Source organism: Lipophrys pholis (assembly GCF_963383615.2).
Source record: "Lipophrys pholis genome assembly, chromosome: 9".
Lineage (NCBI taxonomy): Eukaryota > Metazoa > Chordata > Actinopteri > Blenniiformes > Blenniidae > Lipophrys > Lipophrys pholis.
In genome coordinates this window covers 21,618,433-21,636,514 of record NC_137639.1, presented here as the reverse complement: position 1 = coordinate 21,636,514, position 18,082 = coordinate 21,618,433, and the positions used below count along the sequence as shown (strand labels likewise).

The 18,082-nt window shown below is 39.9% G+C and overlaps 2 protein-coding genes across 4 annotated transcripts; one reads left to right on the top strand and one right to left on the bottom strand.

The window, feature by feature from the left end:
- Positions 1-342: 342 nt before the first annotated feature.
- Positions 343-12,309, top strand: plekhg6 (pleckstrin homology domain containing, family G (with RhoGef domain) member 6). Of its 3 annotated transcripts, none has more exons than XM_080470787.1 (15): positions 343-393; positions 2,161-2,314; positions 3,293-3,421; positions 3,684-3,821; positions 4,125-4,220; positions 4,304-4,354; positions 4,656-4,805; positions 5,044-5,154; positions 5,854-6,003; positions 6,121-6,255; positions 7,198-7,317; positions 7,429-7,561; positions 7,645-7,760; positions 8,737-10,196; positions 11,700-12,309. In XM_080470787.1, the coding sequence occupies exons 1-15, from the start codon at positions 374-376 to the stop codon at positions 11,872-11,874; spliced, it is 3,138 nt and encodes a 1,045-aa protein (XP_080326913.1). In that variant the 5' UTR covers positions 343-373; the 3' UTR covers positions 11,875-12,309. The 3 variants fall into 3 exon arrangements, with proteins under 3 accessions (XP_080326913.1, XP_080326914.1, XP_080326915.1); XM_080470788.1 differs by having other exon boundaries at positions 345-393; positions 3,114-3,421; XM_080470789.1 differs by lacking the exon at positions 343-393 and adding an exon at positions 415-498.
- Positions 12,294-15,268, bottom strand: lag3 (lymphocyte activating 3). Its single transcript, XM_080470790.1, has 8 exons — positions 15,001-15,268; positions 14,801-14,918; positions 14,455-14,666; positions 13,744-13,998; positions 13,341-13,658; positions 12,998-13,246; positions 12,789-12,910; positions 12,294-12,658 (listed from the first exon to the last, which is right to left on the bottom strand). The coding sequence occupies exons 1-8, from the start codon at positions 15,050-15,052 to the stop codon at positions 12,563-12,565; spliced, it is 1,422 nt and encodes a 473-aa protein (XP_080326916.1). The 5' UTR covers positions 15,053-15,268; the 3' UTR covers positions 12,294-12,562.
- Positions 15,269-18,082: the final 2,814 nt, after the last annotated feature.

The window sequence follows — 18,082 nt, the reverse complement described above, 5'->3', positions numbered from 1 at the left end:
GCTCACATCCTTTTCTTCTAATAGATAAAAAAAAACAGCTGTGTTAGGACACCGTCAACCACTCCTCCCCTCCTAAAATGATTTCTTTCTGCTTATTTGGGGGCGATCAATGCTCCTGATTGACAAGAAACAACAATAGATCATCCTCAAAGGGATCAGTCACCACCTCTGCTCCACAGAAGCACTTTCCACTGCGACACATTAACCGTCTCTCTGCACTGATTTGTTGGCTGCAGAATCCAGTCGATCCCGTTGAACCAGTTGCCGAGGGCGCAGGTGCAGGTGAAAGGAAGAGAGGGAGGGACTGATCAGGGCCAAAAAAGAAAGAGGAGGAGAAAGCTCGCAGAAACCAAAGATGACGGTGTGAGGCAAAATGGATTCAACCAAGCCCAGGTAAAGTCTATAATTTTATCCATTCAGAGATCAGCTGGTCATTGGGAAACATACAGGATAGCATCGGGCTTGAGAGGAGTGCTTTTGGTTCTTGTTATCACTGCAGTAAGTCATGATGTTAAAGCTCCTCCACAGATTCATCGCCTCTGGTGGGCCGTTTGATTTGTTGATTCACTGCTGCTATTAAAGCACCAGGATGTACAATTATTTATTGAGTCATTATCACTTTTCAAATGTGTCAAAGTGCTCCAACTTAAGTATGATTACACTTCAGAAACAATCAGTGTGTTACTAAATAGATACAGTAAGCAGGAGTGACACTGCGTCAATCCTTTGATGTTTGACAATGAGATAAATACATAAGGCGCAGACATGTGAAGCGTACCTGTCTATTTGTGAGTCTTTGCTTTTGTAATATCTTCTAAAACTCCAAAAATATCGTTTTTTCCCAGCCCTATATCTAAATGCACTCTATTTGCAGTATTTTAAGCTGCAGCCCTGATCTCAGTATTTATAAATATCTATAAAAATGACAGGTGGCTTTTGACCACATTGGGAAACTGTGTCAACAAGCTTCCTGAGAATTTAGATAAATTCTTCACTGTAACTCAAAGCTCCAGCAGGACATGCTGCAAGTTGTAAAAACTGTCAGATGAGTCTTATAGTGACAGTACAGCAGTGCGACGCTGTGCCACTGGAGCTGGAGCCATGTGAAACTGTCGGTGTCTTGTTCTATTGGTGTTTATGTCTGGTTATCCGGCTCACGTCTGGAATTCACTATGTCAATATGAGAGTCGCGGGAGAGAACAAGGGTCCACTAAGGCAAATGTAAGGCGTCTGAAGCTTTTTGTTGTCCACACATCCTAGAAACTGTTAATCTCTTACTGACAGAGAGTTTTTAAAGCTCTCTCTTAAATTCATTACGTTGTTTACTTTTCTTTTCTCATTTGCCTTTCGGTTGTTTTCAAATAATTCTGTTTTACATATACAGGCATAAAGTAGGCAACTTTGCTTATTCCCACCTGGGCAAAAGAAAACAATATATTTATTTCTACTTTTTAAAATTTTACCTCATTGGATTGTTGTTGTTCCTCTGGTGTGTCGTGACGAGTGTATAAAATATCAGAAATTCCAGAAGATGTCACTATTGCCATACATCTCAGGGCTTCTAGCTGGAACAAGTTAGAACTATTAAAAACTCATGTCAACATGAATCATGCAATGACATTTATGTTACTCGTATTTTATCAATGCTGATGTAGTTTTGTATGTATTTCTAGTTAAGTTTTGTACATTAAATCCAGCATTTGACTATAAACAGTCCTTGATGGTTCATATCACTATTGGGGATACAGGTAGATATTAAATGGTTAATATACTTCTAGTTATAAACAATACATTAATTACATAAATAACAAAATAAAAAAACAAATGAAAATCATGACAAAGTAAGGAAAGTCCTTTTCTGTAATTTACAATTGAACCAATAGACATGAAGCATGCAGCAGTTATATTAGTCTTTTGTTTTTAACAGTTCATAAGAATAATTAGTATTATATTTTTTTCTCTTTTTGGTAAACCCTTGATCTTTAAAAATGTTTAGAAAGCAAACACTTTTAGTTTATAGCAAATTAAACAATCTACCTAAACTCTGTCTTTTACCTTATATTATTTTCTTTTAAAGCATTTGGTTGTAATGAATGACTCTCTAAATGCCTCCACATGCCTTCTTTTGATAAAGAGTATCTTTGTGTGCTTTTCCCTCAGCCTTACTGCTAAGGCACCACATGTAAACAATGGAGGGGCAAATGATTCACTCGTGGAGGTGGAGCCAGATGTTGACCTGACAGCAGCTGCAGAGATAAACCATCACCACAGGGGGTCAGAAGACAAGCAGAAGTACAGCACGCTGGGTTATCAGGCAAGTGGAACTACACTGTGAGAGGAAAAGCTTCAACACGTTCACTCATTTATTGTTGTTAAATGTATTTCACTAATGGTTTTGCATTGCAGACTGCTTTATGTTAAAACTTTGCCTCACCCCACCGTGAAACATTCTTTTCACCTAACTAGATTTATTAGACACCTATTTCATCTCTGCTTTCAAACACAATTTTTTTCTTTCGCAAATCTCTTTAAAGAATTTTTAAAACTGCATTTCCTGATCATAATAATATTTTAAAACAAACAACCAGAACATTGGAAAATATCCCAAAATATGTTCAGGATACTGGAAAATGACTTTGATGGATCAGAAATGAGGTTATGAAATGGTAACATTTGCAGATTGAACATTGAATTGTAATTTACTGAGTTAACATTATTCTCATATAACCATGGAAACATAACTATGTGTTATTAAGCATGTAAAACACTGATATGATATCAATAAAGTAAATGGCCCAAGTAGCCTGCATTTGCTAAGGACAGTGTACTTTTAAGAAATATATTGAATGCAATAATTGTGCTATTATTTGCATATTGGTGTTCTGATTTTACTGCTTTAAGTTAAGTTCAGCATTTTTTTAATACCTGCAGAGCACAAACAGTGGATTGATGACTATCATCAGGATGCGTATATGTCTCATTTCTCAGTTGGTAACATCATTGTGAAAATAGTGCAGATGTGCACATTCCTTATCTTGCAGGTCCCCAGCACTGCATAATAATGCCTTCATGACTCCAATACATTTGAATTTATTGATTGTCTCATCTTGAAGCTCCACAGAAACCCTGACAGACACCCATTAGCTGTGTGGAAGCACGAACAAGTACAGAACATGCAGGGTTGCAGTTGTCCAGGACAAGAAAAGACCCCCTCCACTCCAACGTCACTACAACAAACATATTAGATTAAACACTTTGCACATATATCTAATTGTTTTTTCACCACCAACAGAGGCGGACGAAGGAGAAGGTGGTGACTGACTTTGCAACTCTCAGTAAAAGCTCCTCTGCAGGCGGAAAACCCCGAGTGGCACTGAGACAAGTCCTGTTCAGTCACGGAGTGTCTGACAAGACGCTTGAGGTATTCTGTCGTCTGTCAAATATCAAACTGCTTCCTGATGTAGAGACAGATATGGGCTTGCTCCATTCGTGTCCGCCCACTTTTACACTTAAATCAACAGCAGCTCTGCTTATCTCGCTCTTTGTGCATATTTCTAAATGTAACGACAAACATTCACAACAATGGATCAGGCCCGCTGATTCGTAACAACATGAGCTGTTCCTGGATTTCTACATTTCCTTCTGTGTTCCTCCTTTCTTTTTCTCATTTGACAATGTGGCAGGAGCGAGGTCAACTGGATGGGCTGAAGCAGGACCTGGAGGCCTTCACTGTGCCGGCCGACCTGAGCTGGAGGTGGATGGAGGAGAGTCAGGGAACCACGCTGGAGAACAACTGGACAGACATAGTGCAGTCTCATTCGGTGAGGGCTCTGCATGTTTTAGCAGATATCGAAAGAAAGGGAGATATTTCACCTTCTGCAAGATATAAAACTTTTCAATTGACAGTTTAACAATTTAGGAACAACTCGGCCTAGCATTCAAAATTTCAGGAAGTTGGAAAGTATTGACAGGAACTGATGCTGTTGACTTTTTTTTTTTTTTTTTTTTTAAATAAGTGGGCCCTTTTGCTTCACATTTCCTGCTTCATATGTACAACTCACACATTTGAATAGGATCTCTCATTCTCTCTTCTTCTTTGCCTCCTGTCTTGATTTCATCGGCAGACAATGGCTAGGATGCAGAAACACCAACAGGAGGCGCTGTGGGAGTTTGTCAGTACTGAACTCATCTACATCAACAAGCTTTTGATAATCAAAAATGTAAGATGTCAAAAGAAAACTGCTTTGACACATGAGCTTAGATTTTCTGCAGGATGTGTAACAGATGTGTCTCCCTCTCACAGCTGGTTATTGCAGCTCTTGTCTACCTGCGGCAGCGCGGACATCTACTGGAGGTCAGTCTTCAGCACCTGAACACACGGCCCCTCAGTCAGTCTTGTAACACACAGCGCTTCAGTCAGCCCTGCAGCTCTCATTTCCACTACTTTGCATACCACTGACATAGATAGATAATGACACAACAAGAGCATCCGCTCATATTGAGACATTGAAACGCTCAAGTGCAAATGGAACATGCGCGACAAGAACTGGTTTCCCCTGAGTAGTCGGAAAATTGCCTCAAAGCAGAGGTTTTGAAGTTTTTTTTTTTTTTGTTTTTTTTTCTTTAAATGACTAATTATGTGTTTTCTGTAACAGATGGCCCCTGCACTGGTTTTCTCCAACCTGCCCTCAGTCCTATTTGCACACCAGTTGTTCTGGCAGGAAGTGATTTACCCCATGTTACATGAAGTCCGGAAAACGGGCAAACCCTTTGACCCCATGAGGTTAGAAGCTGGCTGCCTGCAGGTAAAATTATAAGATGGGATTCACTCATAAAACTACACACTAGCATATGTACAAGTTAAATTTAATGTAAGTTATGTGAATTCTTTCGAATCAAAATTTCTAAATATCTCAATCCTATTTGGTTCTAGTTTTCACTTCCCAACGCAATATTTAGATTTAGTTTACCTCTAAATACATCCTTCTGATGCTTGTGCCTTGTTCTGATTGTTTTCCATCATACTCTCCTTTTTGTTCTCAGTTCCATGAGCGTTTCTCCTCCTATAAGCACTACTGCTGGGAAGAGAAGAATAATCTGGAATTCTCTCGCAGCCAGATGGAGACCAACCCACATTTCCTCACTTTTGTCCAGGTACAGTGCAACTGCAATAACGCCCATAAAGGATGCATTTACATGCTCTGAAATGGTCTCCAGCATTAACACATTACCTGGCTGTATATTATGGTGCACACTGACTAAAAGTGCAGTTAATAACGGGGGCACAGTGCATTCTGAGATGTTTTTAGAACTTTGTGGGAGATGATCAAACTTCTTATCGCACCAACCGCTTATCTAAAGTATTCAGCTATCACAATTATTTGATTTCTGGTTTGCTTCACATTCATTTGGAAAGCTGAAATCACACAAAACCAAACAACACAATTGTGATAATTTAAAATAGATCCGCTTTGATTTAAATACATTTTAAAAGGGAATGCACCGTGAATGTTTAAAGGCCATAAAAAAACCATGCCAGACTTTTTTGTTCTCGTACTTTTAGTTTTCACTGTGACAGCATTGATTATATTTTTCAAAGGTTACCATTTCTACCATATATTGATTTTTCTGCAACGGTGCTCAGTGAAAGGACATCATGGGTAAACCTTGTACCACATCAAACATGTGGTGACAACACACACACACACACACACACACTTGTAACAGTTGATATGCAACTGATGGTTTATTTCATCGCAATGGTATGCACTGTGTTATCAGTAAATTTGACCGAGAGAGACACTGATTTATAACAGGTTGGTTATTAATTAGGTTTGTTTCTTTCCTGTCCAGTGGGTGGAGACTCACCCTCAGTGTCAGCGGATGCGTCTCGGAGACATGCAGGCCAAACCTCATCTGAGGATCACAAAGTATCCCCTGCTGCTCAAAGCTGTGCTCAAGAACACCCAGGACCCCCAGGTCCAACAGACACTCAGAGGCATGGTGCGGATTGAGTATTAACAATTTTAGTCGGTGCAAACTATTTGTGGCCTAATCATACAATATCCCACTGTCTCACACTGTCTCACGCTCATCTTCTCTTTCGTCATTTATGCCCAGTTGTCCACTGTAAATAATTTTTTGGAGAGTATCAATGACTACCTGCGGCTGAAAGATGAAGAGCTGGCTCTCTCCATCTCGGCTCAAAGGGTGGAGGGCTACGAGGTGGAGGGAATAAATGAAGAAATCGACAAGGTAAAAGGCATCATTATGACTGCTTTGCCCCACTTTGATGTGTTATTGTGTCTTTTCATGGCTAATCTGGCTCTCGATGTAGTGGCTCTGTCTCTTTGTTTTTATTTATTGTGTTTCCCTTTTTCTTAACCATTTTATCAATTTACAAAGTGAAACTTCAACAGTTCACAGCCGAGAGCCCATTTTGTACAATACCACAAAGCGCTTAATAAGGTTTGTGTGTCAAACCTGTTTTAACCACACAATGTGTCATACTGAGTTATTTTGATTGTAGAAAACACTTTTGATGATATTTACAGTGTTTATTTATTGAGCCATTAAGTCTTGTAAAAGATGTTGTGGAAAACATGAACTCTAATAAACAAGGAGAATAACATCAATGTATTTGAGAGTATAGCAGCAAATAATGTAATAATAGCTAATAAAGTAATAACTTATCAATAATAAAATAGTATTGCCCTCCTCCATACTTATTTTTAATAAATATTTGTATTATTGGCTGCAGTTGTTAGATGTTGAAAGGATTAAAGAAAATGCTACTCCTTAATGGAAGAACTTATTAGATGATTGGCACAAAACATTATTACGGTAATGGTTCAAATATCCTACAGGCAACTTATTACATTATTGTCTTTATTACATTTAAAAAGGCCCAACTTATCATGTTATTGGCCTATTTTACATTATTGAATGTTATAAGTGAGTATTGTGATTTAATGTTAACATTAGGCAGCAGACTCCCACAAACCAAGTGCTGTTTTATCATCAAAATGCCACTTTAGTCTTTATTAGACAAAACACTGATAAATGCAAGAACTTCCCTATATTAGAGCAGGAAAGGTAGCTTGTCAATACCACAACACACACTGCCTGATAATAACAGATATATATGTATATATTGAACAGATATAATAATTCTGAATAAAAATAATTCCTTAACAGCATGTCCGAGAGATCTGCCAGTTTGACCTAACGTGCCCCATCAGAGGCGTGGGACCCAAAGTCATTCGTAAGCTGCTGCTGGAGGAGGCCCTGAAGGTCCGCGGCAGAAAAGACAGTAAGGTGAGTATAGCACTCAGTGACCGCACATTTAAATCTCTATCTTGACAACATGCTTTTCATTATAGTTGTCCCTTTCTTATGTCTGTGTCTCTTGTCCGTATCATGATGTAGCTGGAGGTGGTGGCTCTACTCTTCTCGGATGTACTTCTCATGACCAAAGTCCAGAAGAAGGGGGAGCGATTGAAGGTGGTCCGGCCTCCCCTGGCCCTCGACAGAACATTCTGCTTTGCATTGAAAGATGGCTGTGAGTTGCTCTTTCATGAAGACGGAGCATGTTTGGATCCCGTGTGAAAGCAAAGTATAAGTTTATCTTTCCGCTTCTCTTAGATTCATTTGTTCTCGTGGAGGTTGGCGAGTTGCAGAGTGCCATGAACGCCCTTATTTTTACAGCCAGCACCTCCGAGAGCTGCTCCACGTGGGTTTCCACTATCCACAAGGCAAAGGTAAAAACACACTCACAAGACAACACTTTTGAAATTTTCATTATCTGATTCAGCGTTTTATGAGTCTGTGTTTCAAACTGAGATATCTCGATAACTTCTGTGTGATTAATTGAGGTCCCTGCTGACTGTTGAGATCCTCTAAGCCTTCATCTATCAATCAGTCGAGCTTTACCAATGTGGAACAATTTAGTACACAGTAAGATGTAAATCAAAGTGAAATTCTAAAAGAAAATAAGATGGATGCTACTTATTACAAGCATAAACAGGCATTCACACCCATATACTGTATCACATACAGTGTGTAATGTGGCCAAGGTTTCATACAGAAGTGGATATACTTACCAAACACACAGAAACACAACAACAGTGTGAAACGACAGTTTCTAGTTAGTTGTCATAAGAAACATGATTTTGGATTGATTGAGGAAGTCTGGGAAATCAGGGAAACCACACACATACATGTATACTCATTTTACACTGGAGGAACCATGCCAGCTAGTGCTGTTCCACCCTTATAATATTACTTTTTTTTTTTTTTTTTTGAAATGTTTTTGTTCAACACACAAACTTGTTTTGCAAGAAGCCAATCAATCACTACTTGATCATACGTGATGTAGACTCTTTCATTGCTTCATTATCATAAACGATGTGAGTCTGTGTTTTCAAATTAACACAAACTGACTTGAGGTTTATGGACAACTCCTCTTTCTGTCACACAGCTATAATTAAACTGCCATTAGCAATCTTTCCTAAGCATGTGCCCATTCCTGCTCAGGGTGTTCCCTTTCTGCTCTGACAATCCAAGCATGAATACATACAACTAATACAAGCATTATCATTATGATTATTATACACGGTGAAGTGATTCGGGAAGTTTACAATCACTTTTTCACTCATCTGTTTTGAGAAACATAATAACAAACAACAAATGTATGTATTATTGGAAATTGTTTTAATCATTGTGTCCCTTTGTCAGGAAACGCTGAGCAACCTGAGACAGACAGAAAACAACAGACTGGAGAATTTAAGACTACATAATCTAGAAGCCAAACCTGTTACAGAAGACAAGACCGAGGACACAGAGCCAGAAGATGAAGTTGTTCCACTTCCGAAAAGGGAATCGTTTGCAGCGGAAATTACAGAAGGATATATCACCTCTCGCTCAGAGAGCTCATCCAGAGAAGCAGCAGCATATCAGTCTCCAAATGAGGCGGCTAATAACAACCATTCACCATATCGATTGCGCTCTCATCATATCATTCATACCCCGAGATTACCGCACAGGAGGACTGCAGCCAAGCAGCAACAAAACTCAGAGTATGAGTGGATAGAACTGAAGGGATATCAAGGTGTCAACCACATGAAGGAGGACAAATCCAAGATGGTGGAAACTCTACTGACAAATGACCATAGGTCAAAATCCATGGACAATCTGGATGTTTTCACTCAGGCTGCAAAGCCAGTCAGAGTCAACACAACTCGATCCCCAATTCTTTTCATTGGTGGACTACCAGATGTTGACTACCCGACTGATGAAGAAAGCTCTTTACAACTCCACAGCCAGCCAGCGACTCCCAGCAATGGTCTGTTAACGCTGCCAACAGACCCTAACTACCGTCCGAGAGACCTGGACACTCGCAGATATTCAAGCAGCAGTCAGTCTGCAGACACAGAGACGTCTCCAGATATTCGGAGCTTCGCAAGAAATTTAAAGTCGCCTGGTTTACGGAGGAGGAGGCCGATCAGCACGAATCAGAGCTCCTCTGTTCCAGCACTGAAACACCTCTTGCAAGGCTCGACACTGGCTGACGCTTCTCCAAACTCTGGTTCTAACTCTGACTCGGAGAGCCTTCTTAGTTTTCCAGGAAACTCTCTTCCTTCTGGCAGTAGCTCAAATTCACACCGGGTGCTCAAACTGAGCTCCATGAAGTCACACAAAGAAAAGTTTTGGAATTTGCAGGATGAAAATGCAGACGGTCAAATCTTATCTGAATCTGAGCTTCCTGATTTGAGCACTCGCCATGAAAAGCCCAAATTGAAAACTCAAAGGAGTGCCTCCAATCCCCAAATTGTCATTGAACCAGGACTTGAACCTCATCTGTACGCAATCAGTATGCGTGCAAACTCCCTCATCTCAGTACATAAAGCAGAAGAACGCCTGTCACCACTCATGGATCTCTTAGAAAGAGCTAAAGAAAGAAAGAGGGACATAAATGTCTCCCAAAGAGATATGCATACAACAACACCAAATATGAGGTTTAGGTACCCTCCTCCCTCACCCTCAGTTTCCACCACACCTTCACCTCCACCCAGCACTGGGGACAGAGAAATGGATTGGGAGGAGGAACTGCCGCTGGTGAGAAGCAGAGCCCGCACCGTGAGTAAAGGATGGAGGGAGCAGCTGGTGGACGGGGACGACGACAACATGAGGAACAGGTCAGTACCACAACGCTTTCATAGTTTGACGAAATGGTGCAAGTCCAGATACTGAATTGGCTCCATTTTGACAGATAACTTAACTATTATTAAGAGTTGAAAAATTAATTAAGAATTGGGTGTCATCCGAACAAGGTCACTCAAAAACACAAGTCCACTCAGCCATTAATGAATATACACGGTGAGTTTTTATAGTTTGTCAAAAAAAAATTCTTATGATTCAGATGATGGAACCCGAGGTGATAGTCCCTTTGAGTTTGGCGCTAACTCTGGGCCAAGGTGACAGTGTTACATCCTGCCTAATGAGCCTAACCAGCAGTCATTAAAGTTAGAGTTTTGTGAGCAACATCAGATTTTTCCATTGACTGAAGTTCTGTACACATTTGCTGTTCCTGTACATTTTGATTACTATTATTTGGCAGTTATTTCGGGGCATATTCTGCAAAAATACTTTTTCATTATATCTTCTACACAACAATGTCATGAGCACAGGACATTTCATATTTTCTCTAAAGGATCAGTTTCAGCCTGTGGTACCGATATTAAACAACAGATAAAATCAACACATTGGGGTTTTTTTTAACTTCCCATAACACTGCAATATCACATATGCATGTTTGCACGCACTCGCATTCTCCTCAACATGGAAGTGGAACTGTTTGAACTTTACTGAAATGAGTTTTCACTTTGAAGGAGGATGCTTACTATTCAATTCTTCTGTGAGAACGGAAACTTAAAATTACAGAGGTTTTGTGTTTTTAACCACAAATCTTTAAATAGAATCAGAGCCTAATCAAAACACTGAAAGCAATTTTATATTTGGAAAAATTTGCCCCAAAATGATCTCATCATATTTTATGATTATGATCTCAAATATTGGGGGGGGTTTCCACCCCCTTTTCTTTTGAATCACTATAAATGACTGTATTTCTAAACTCAGCATTATTCTGTTGAGCCATTACCTTACTTGAATATTTCTGCTCTACATTACATATTAGCGGGCGACTATAATATACTCAATAAAGTTCCAGTTCTTCAGATTTTCCTGAAGATTCTCTTTCACCAGAAAAAGTAATGAAAAGTGAAACCATTGGCCAACTCAACATTAAATCAATAAAACTTGTCTGCACTGTTGGATCCAATGTCTTTGTGATATTTGGGAGGTTAGATTTAACATATTTTGTTTGACAATCTGACAAGCGAGCTGGCATGAAGCCAGAACCAGAGCTTTTAATGACAAATAAGGCTTTAACCTCTGCTGGAGCAACATACATTCCTAGTAAACAACTTATTTATCTCTGTAAATAATGTAATTTCAAGACTATATTTACTTTTTTGATCATTTGATTAAAAAATATCTATATGTGATAGCTCAGTGCATCATTCTCCCTGACAGTTTCATCTTCGTGAGAAGTCATCCTGAACATGTGTGGATGTTTGCAGCATAACAATGCAGCAATCTCAGCACCTTTGACCTTGTGTTTCACCCTCTCCCTCTTCCAGTGTGGCCTTGGATGGGGTAAACGTAGACTGGTCCGGCTGGTGCTTTGACGACGACGAAGTCATGGATTACCTGCAGCCCGGAGAGGAGGGTCTTCTTGAAGGAATCAATCGATCTTTGGCCTCTCGGGGTCTCAACGACATTTCAGAGCATCATGACGAGTGTAGTGAGGTGTAGCTCAGCACTAACAGAGTCGATCAGCAGCAACAGAGTTGACGTGCCCGTCGGCCATCTGACGTCGGTTGCATTATTTTGACTTAGAAATGAGTGCGTGAATGTGCATTTCATAGGCAAACTTTTTTTGTATAAGAAAAAGACATTTTAACAAACAGACATCTTTGCACAAATATTTCTGCATTCCTCCCAAAACTGTTCTGTGTTTGAATTTAAATGAGCAGTCACAGTGTATTTTACTTTACTGTAAGTGAAAAAAGATATATTTTTGTAGAAAAGTACAATTAGGTGTGAGCAATCTTTTGTGTAAATATACTAATAGCTGTTTTTATTGCTGTATATTTTATTTATATCAGTAATAATGTTTCTTTTAAATGAATTTATTTTGCACATGTTACTAATAAATAAAATCAGATTTATTTCTGTAAAAAACTCTTTATTCCTTGGACATTTTGTGGTCAATATGTACAGTTCATGAAAACACAAAATCACAGAAATGTAAAATATCTACAATTATACACATGATTGCATCTTTCTTTACACATTTACACAAAATCTCTGCAACATCAGGTGCGAAAATATTTACAAATCTCGTGCAGCACGAACTCTCCCAACATCTTGCAGGAAGTGAGAGAAAGAGATTTTACTTTAGTGCTGTAAATCTTTTTAATATCTTCACTGTATTTGAACTTTACTCTTTCACTCGATTTCTTTCTCTCTCCTCACGCTCATTGGAGACGGTATGGACAATAGTCTCCAGCGCTGGGTACTGAAAAATCCTCTTTCTCTGTGGGAAAAAAAAACACAGGAAACAATTAAAAACATCTTTCCATCAAAACTATGAGAACCGTTTCATATAGAGAATCTATCTTCATGCTATGAAACTGAATTATTTTTGATCAACGAGAACTTTTTACCCTTTGGTGGTTTTTGTATATCTGAACCAGAATCAGCAGCAGAGCAAACAGGAGGAAGCTCAGCCCGACGATGGCGGCTGTGTTTCGTGGCATGCCTGATGATTCCTGTCCAAATAAACCACCTGCAAAAAAACCCCCAAAAAACGTTAGAATTCTGCAGTGCGAATTTGGAACTACCAGCACAGATTCTGATTTAGGATGTAACGTACTTGTCTGTTCAATGTGGTATGTCACATTTCCAAGAAGGCCTTGTCCCCCATAGAAACGGCAGGTCCACTGGCTCCACTTCTCCTCTGACGCTCTGCTCAGGCTCACGGTCTTTCCCTCGTGGACGGGCCCTTCTGACTCTGTGCCGTTGTGGTCGTACATCACAGGAACCCACTCATACTTGGTCACCTCACTTGTGTCGCCCAGTTGGCAGGTCAGCGTCACAGAGGATTCTTTGTGTGACAGGACAACTGAGAGGAAACACCAGGAGAGAAATTACTTTAGCCGCAAAAGTTAGAATGACAAAGATTTTCTTTCCTTCTTGTTGAAAACACATGAACTTACTTTTCGCGACAACCAGCTGCATTGTTCTAGTTAACCTCTGTCCTTCTATGGTTCCAGCACATCTGTACCTGCCCTCATGTTCAAGGCTAACTTCATTCAGAGTGGCAGATTTGTCCCAGGGCAGCTGAGTGGGCGGTGAAGACGAAGCCAAAGAAGAAGGAAGATGGACCTCAGCAGGCGTAAGGCGAGAGCCTTGCTTCACTTTCTCCCATGTTGACTTCAGAGGAGTCAAACCAGAGGAGAACACACAGGGAAGAGTGGCTGCAGACCCCACTGCAGCGTACAGCTTGGTGTTGTCTTCAAATGGCTGGTTGATCCCTAGAAGATAAAAATGAAGCGTAAAATACTCTCCTATGGCTTCATTTCTTAACATTTTTAAAGTCTTTCATGCCCACAAGCTCACCTTTCACAGACAGAGAGGCCGAAGCCCGCCCCTCTTGGCCATGGTGTTTCACAACACAAGCCCAATTTCCACTTGAGCTCACTGTCGCTTTCTCTATCAAAATACTTTTATCCTCATTTAAGTGGTTGCCTTGCTGGGGCACAAACGGACTGTTGTTCAACATCCACTGCACAGAAACTCTGTCAGGCCTCGGTGTCACTCCACAAGTCACTGAAACGTTTTTTCCCGATGTGGGCACCGATGGAGAGATGGACACTGTGAAGGATGCAGGGAGAAGATGGTTCATGACATGGACATAAAGTCTGTCTCCAAACATCCAAGCTAAACAAAAAAATAACTCTTGTCCAGTTTAATGGTGTTGAAGCAGCAGACGGACGTGTTCTGGTGAAAAATGTACAATATCATGAATAATTCATTGTTGTTGTGACTCATTTCTACCCTGATTTAAACTTGAAAGCTTTTTTGAATGTCAATTGTAATTAAAATGGCTTAAAAATGTGTCTACATAAATCAACATCTGATCTTCAGAAATGTTCTATTATTTTGAGAAACTTTTTTAAAAATACATTTCAAGAGCAAAAATTATGAGGAACAAACAAAAAAAAGATATGGAAGCTTCATTATTTGAATAAAACAATTTTGGGGGGAAAATACACTTTTTTGGCAAATACACATGATCAAATCATTAGTGTCTCTTCTGAAGTTTCTTACCTCTGATAATTCTGAGCATGATTTCAGATCTAACAACCTGCTTCACACGGCAGACGTACAGTCCTCCATCCTTCTCTGTGACCCTGTTGATTTGCAGACTGTAATCTCCACTTTCAAACTGAAAGTGGGGGCACTGGACGCGTTGTTTCCCTTTATTTGACCATCTCGAGCCCCGGTACTGCAGGCCGCTCTGCTCCATTCTCCAAACAGTGCTGAGGACAAAAGTGTCACAGTAGACTATGTCAAGAACATGCAGATGTATAACATTTTGTGTTGTTTTAACGGGATGGGTAAATATGAAATGTAAAGGGACATAACATTGTAAAGTCTACAAGTTCTGCTTTACCAGTTGTCTTTAGTCCACAGGATGTTGGGGTTAGTTTGTCTCAAATCATTGTTTTTACAGGGTAGAACAGCTTGGGAGCCAGCTTCAACGAGCACCTCAGTTCTCCCACATTGAGCCCCTGGAGAAGAAGAGGCACATGATATTTAATTCAAATTCATTTCATTCAGATCTAGTAAAAGTAAAAGAAAAGTTATAGTTACCTGGTATAATACAGGCAAGCATTCCAACGCTTAAGTACTCCAACAACTTCATTATGTAGCCTCAGTTTGAGATGAATTTGCCTCCTCTGCTGTTGTAATCTTTCCACAGTTTAACCGGTGTCCCAACGTCAGGCTTTCTCTTTGTGCGAGTGTGATCAGAAGTGTTCGTGTGAGTTGGGTTGATGGGGATTTTATCTGAGGCTGTAGTTGCTGATGAAGCGAGTAGGTGGAAGAGAGGAGTGCTTGGTGGTTCCTCTGCAGATCATGTGACTTCAGTGACACTCCAGACTTTGATGCGGTTTGTCTGTATCTGCCTGGAAACTGTAAGACAGAGCTGTAAACAGGGAGTCCCACATCCTCCCACAGATTCTCTTTTCTTAAATATGTTTCCTACATCTTCTTCTTCGACGTCAAATGCCCCAAAATGTTTCAGTTTTTGCAAATCTTATTGTACACCTGACACATGTACACTATCGGACTGTCAACAATAAAGAAATGTTGCAGTGGTACTTTCAAACGGCTAATAAATAATAATGTTTATCAAGGTTCTTTAAATGCTATACATAAGGTATGATAAATGATGAGCTACACTGCAATTACTCTACACACCTCGCAAGAAATGTGTATTGTTGACAAATATCTTCAGCTGAAGTTGTTGATTTGAAACTGAGATTTTAAACCTGCAATTTCCCACCACATTGTTGTTACGCTGTCATTTCCAGTCTATGGCAGGTTAACGTCAGTCACTTTCATCATCATCATCATCATCATCATCATCATCATCATCATCATCATCCTCCTCCTCCTCATCATCATCATCATCATCATCATCATCATCATCATCATCATCATCATCATCATCATCATCATCATCATCATCATCATCACCATCACCATCACCATCACCTCTCTGTGAATGTGGCCAGTGTCTTATTCTGATGGATATTCATCAAAGTGAATCATCCCTTCCCTTCTCATTTCTATTCTTTCCGTTCCTTTACGTCAGTTACTGAAACAGGCCCACACTAATATACACACCTAATATAATTACTGATTGCAGATTTTTTCTTCCTTTTTTGGGGGGGGGGCACAAACAGATATGGGCAACAAACGGTCAACCACAATTGGACCACATGTGGCATGCCATCATATAAACAATGCTATCATTGCCAGACCTGGCCCACATCCGATTGACATACAACCTGCCGTACCAGCAGCAGCAGCTCGATACCAGATCTGGCCCAGACCTGTCTGCTATGTAGGTTACCACGCAAGGTCCCTGACACAATCAGAAACAAGTTCTTTGGTCTGGTATCAGTACAAGCAAAATAACATATGGTTGATGGCGAACAAATCACATGCAGTGTACATTTGGACTTTTTGAACATTGAACAAGTTCCCAAAGCCATAGTAATACTTTAAATGACCTGTCCAGGTTGTATTCTGCCTTCTCCCATTGCCAACTAACCCTATATTAGATAAAGTGGTATAGAAGATGGATACATCAGTTTGGCAGCTCTCGCCAAAAGAACAAATAGAGTAAAAATGTAATCTAAAGAAAAAGTTAATGGTGTTAGGTTTAATAAATACGGATCCTAAGTTCTTTTACTGAAGACATGGTGGCATTTCACCGAACTGCTACGAGAGTGTTACTGTAAGTTGAATGTTTTTACCTCTCACACATTTAACTTTCTTCTTTTATCAAATGCTACCAACGTTCACAGGATGAGGCTTGTGGGTTCAAAACACAATCCAAAGTGTTTGTGAAAGAGACTCGGGGGGCTCATGTGAGTCACTCACTTTGACGGGGTCTATCCTACAGCTGATGTTTCATTCACCTCATTGTAGTTGAATGTGATGGTGCTTGAGGGAATTTGCCTCTCACATGGAAACTATTCAACCATAAGCTAGAATAGCTGCATATTATTATGTTAATGAGGAAACACTTGGAAAATAGTCAAATCAGAGTTCTTCAGTAGAAGTTCAACAAATGAGTAGTTTGTTCCAGTGCTGAGTTGTCACACTACCATCGATGCTCGAATCATTGAGCCGTTTTACCAAACTAATTTAAACCTTTCAGAATTATTGTAAGCAATGCTTTGGTTCAGTTTCTATAATTGGTAGTGACAGTATAATGCAATATTCACAACATGTGGGTGATGATAAATAATGTTCCACTCAGGTTTACTGGCAGAGGAAGCAGAGCACGAACAATAAGTCTGCTCTGCTGAGAAATTTCAAATAATTAACTTATGTCAGCATTTTGTTCATGAGCGATCCAAGAAAACTTGATGAGTAGTGATGTTAATAAATTTAAGCATTTATCCAAATTATGGAGCAAATTGGTTGTTTCATTAGAAATACTACATTTAAATGATTAAATTCTTTCCTTTCAGTGATTATTGTTGGAATACTTTTCATCTAACTTCAATATTTGTAGAAAAAAGTCACATCTAGAGGTTATGTTTGAGGTGCAAACACCCTGTATAAGTCCTTCTTGCACACACACTGTAAGCTACGATTAGAGGATTCATATAATGTTTTGTTTGTGTAATTTTCCACATGATAGCTGCTGCAGCAGCAAAACAGTAAATGTAGACAAACGTCAGCATTACAGCGGCGCTCGTTTCTTTGAAAATGACAAAACATTCCTATAGTAAGACTGAAAGTATCAATGTGTGTGTGTGTGTGTGTGTGCGTGCGTGCATGCGTGCGTGCGTGTATGTGTGTGGTGTTCTTTATGAAACCTTTCATATTGTATCTGCAAAGCCGTTTTTTCCAGTTTAGGCTGTATGTTGTTCTCATGAAGACATATTTTGTTGTCACTATTTTGTCCCTATTATTTGACTGACAAGAGGATTAAATAGCAAAATCAAACCTCCTCGCATTGCTCAGCATGGCTCGGTTGGTAGAGTGGTCATATCCCAAGCGGAAGGCTGCAGGTTCAATTCCCCTCTCTGCCTGTCTACATGCCGAAGTGTCCTTGGGCAAGACACCCAACCCCAAACCGCTCCCATTGGAGTGACAGTGCCTCGCATGGCTGCAGCCTATAGTGGTGTGTGAATGTGTGATTGAATGGGTG

What these genes read in the sequence shown, in the direction of transcription:
- lag3 (XM_080470790.1), bottom strand. Translation starts at nt 15,052, where the DNA reads ATGAAGTTGTTGGAGTACTTAAGCGTTGGAATGCTTGCCTGTATTATA. An exon ending in GCTTGCCTGTATTATACCAG is followed by an intron (nt 14,919 to 15,000) that starts GTAACTATAACT and finishes CTTCTTCTCCAG; the next exon opens with GGGCTCAATGTGGGAGAACT. An exon ending in ATACCACATTGAACAGACAA is followed by an intron (nt 12,911 to 12,997) that starts GTACGTTACATC and finishes GTTTTTTTGCAG; the next exon opens with GTGGTTTATTTGGACAGGAA.
- plekhg6 (XM_080470787.1), top strand. Translation starts at nt 374, where the DNA reads ATGGATTCAACCAAGCCCAG. An exon ending in TGTCTGACAAGACGCTTGAG is followed by an intron (nt 3,422 to 3,683) that starts GTATTCTGTCGT and finishes ACAATGTGGCAG; the next exon opens with GAGCGAGGTCAACTGGATGG. An exon ending in TAAATGAAGAAATCGACAAG is followed by an intron (nt 6,256 to 7,197) that starts GTAAAAGGCATC and finishes ATTCCTTAACAG; the next exon opens with CATGTCCGAGAGATCTGCCA.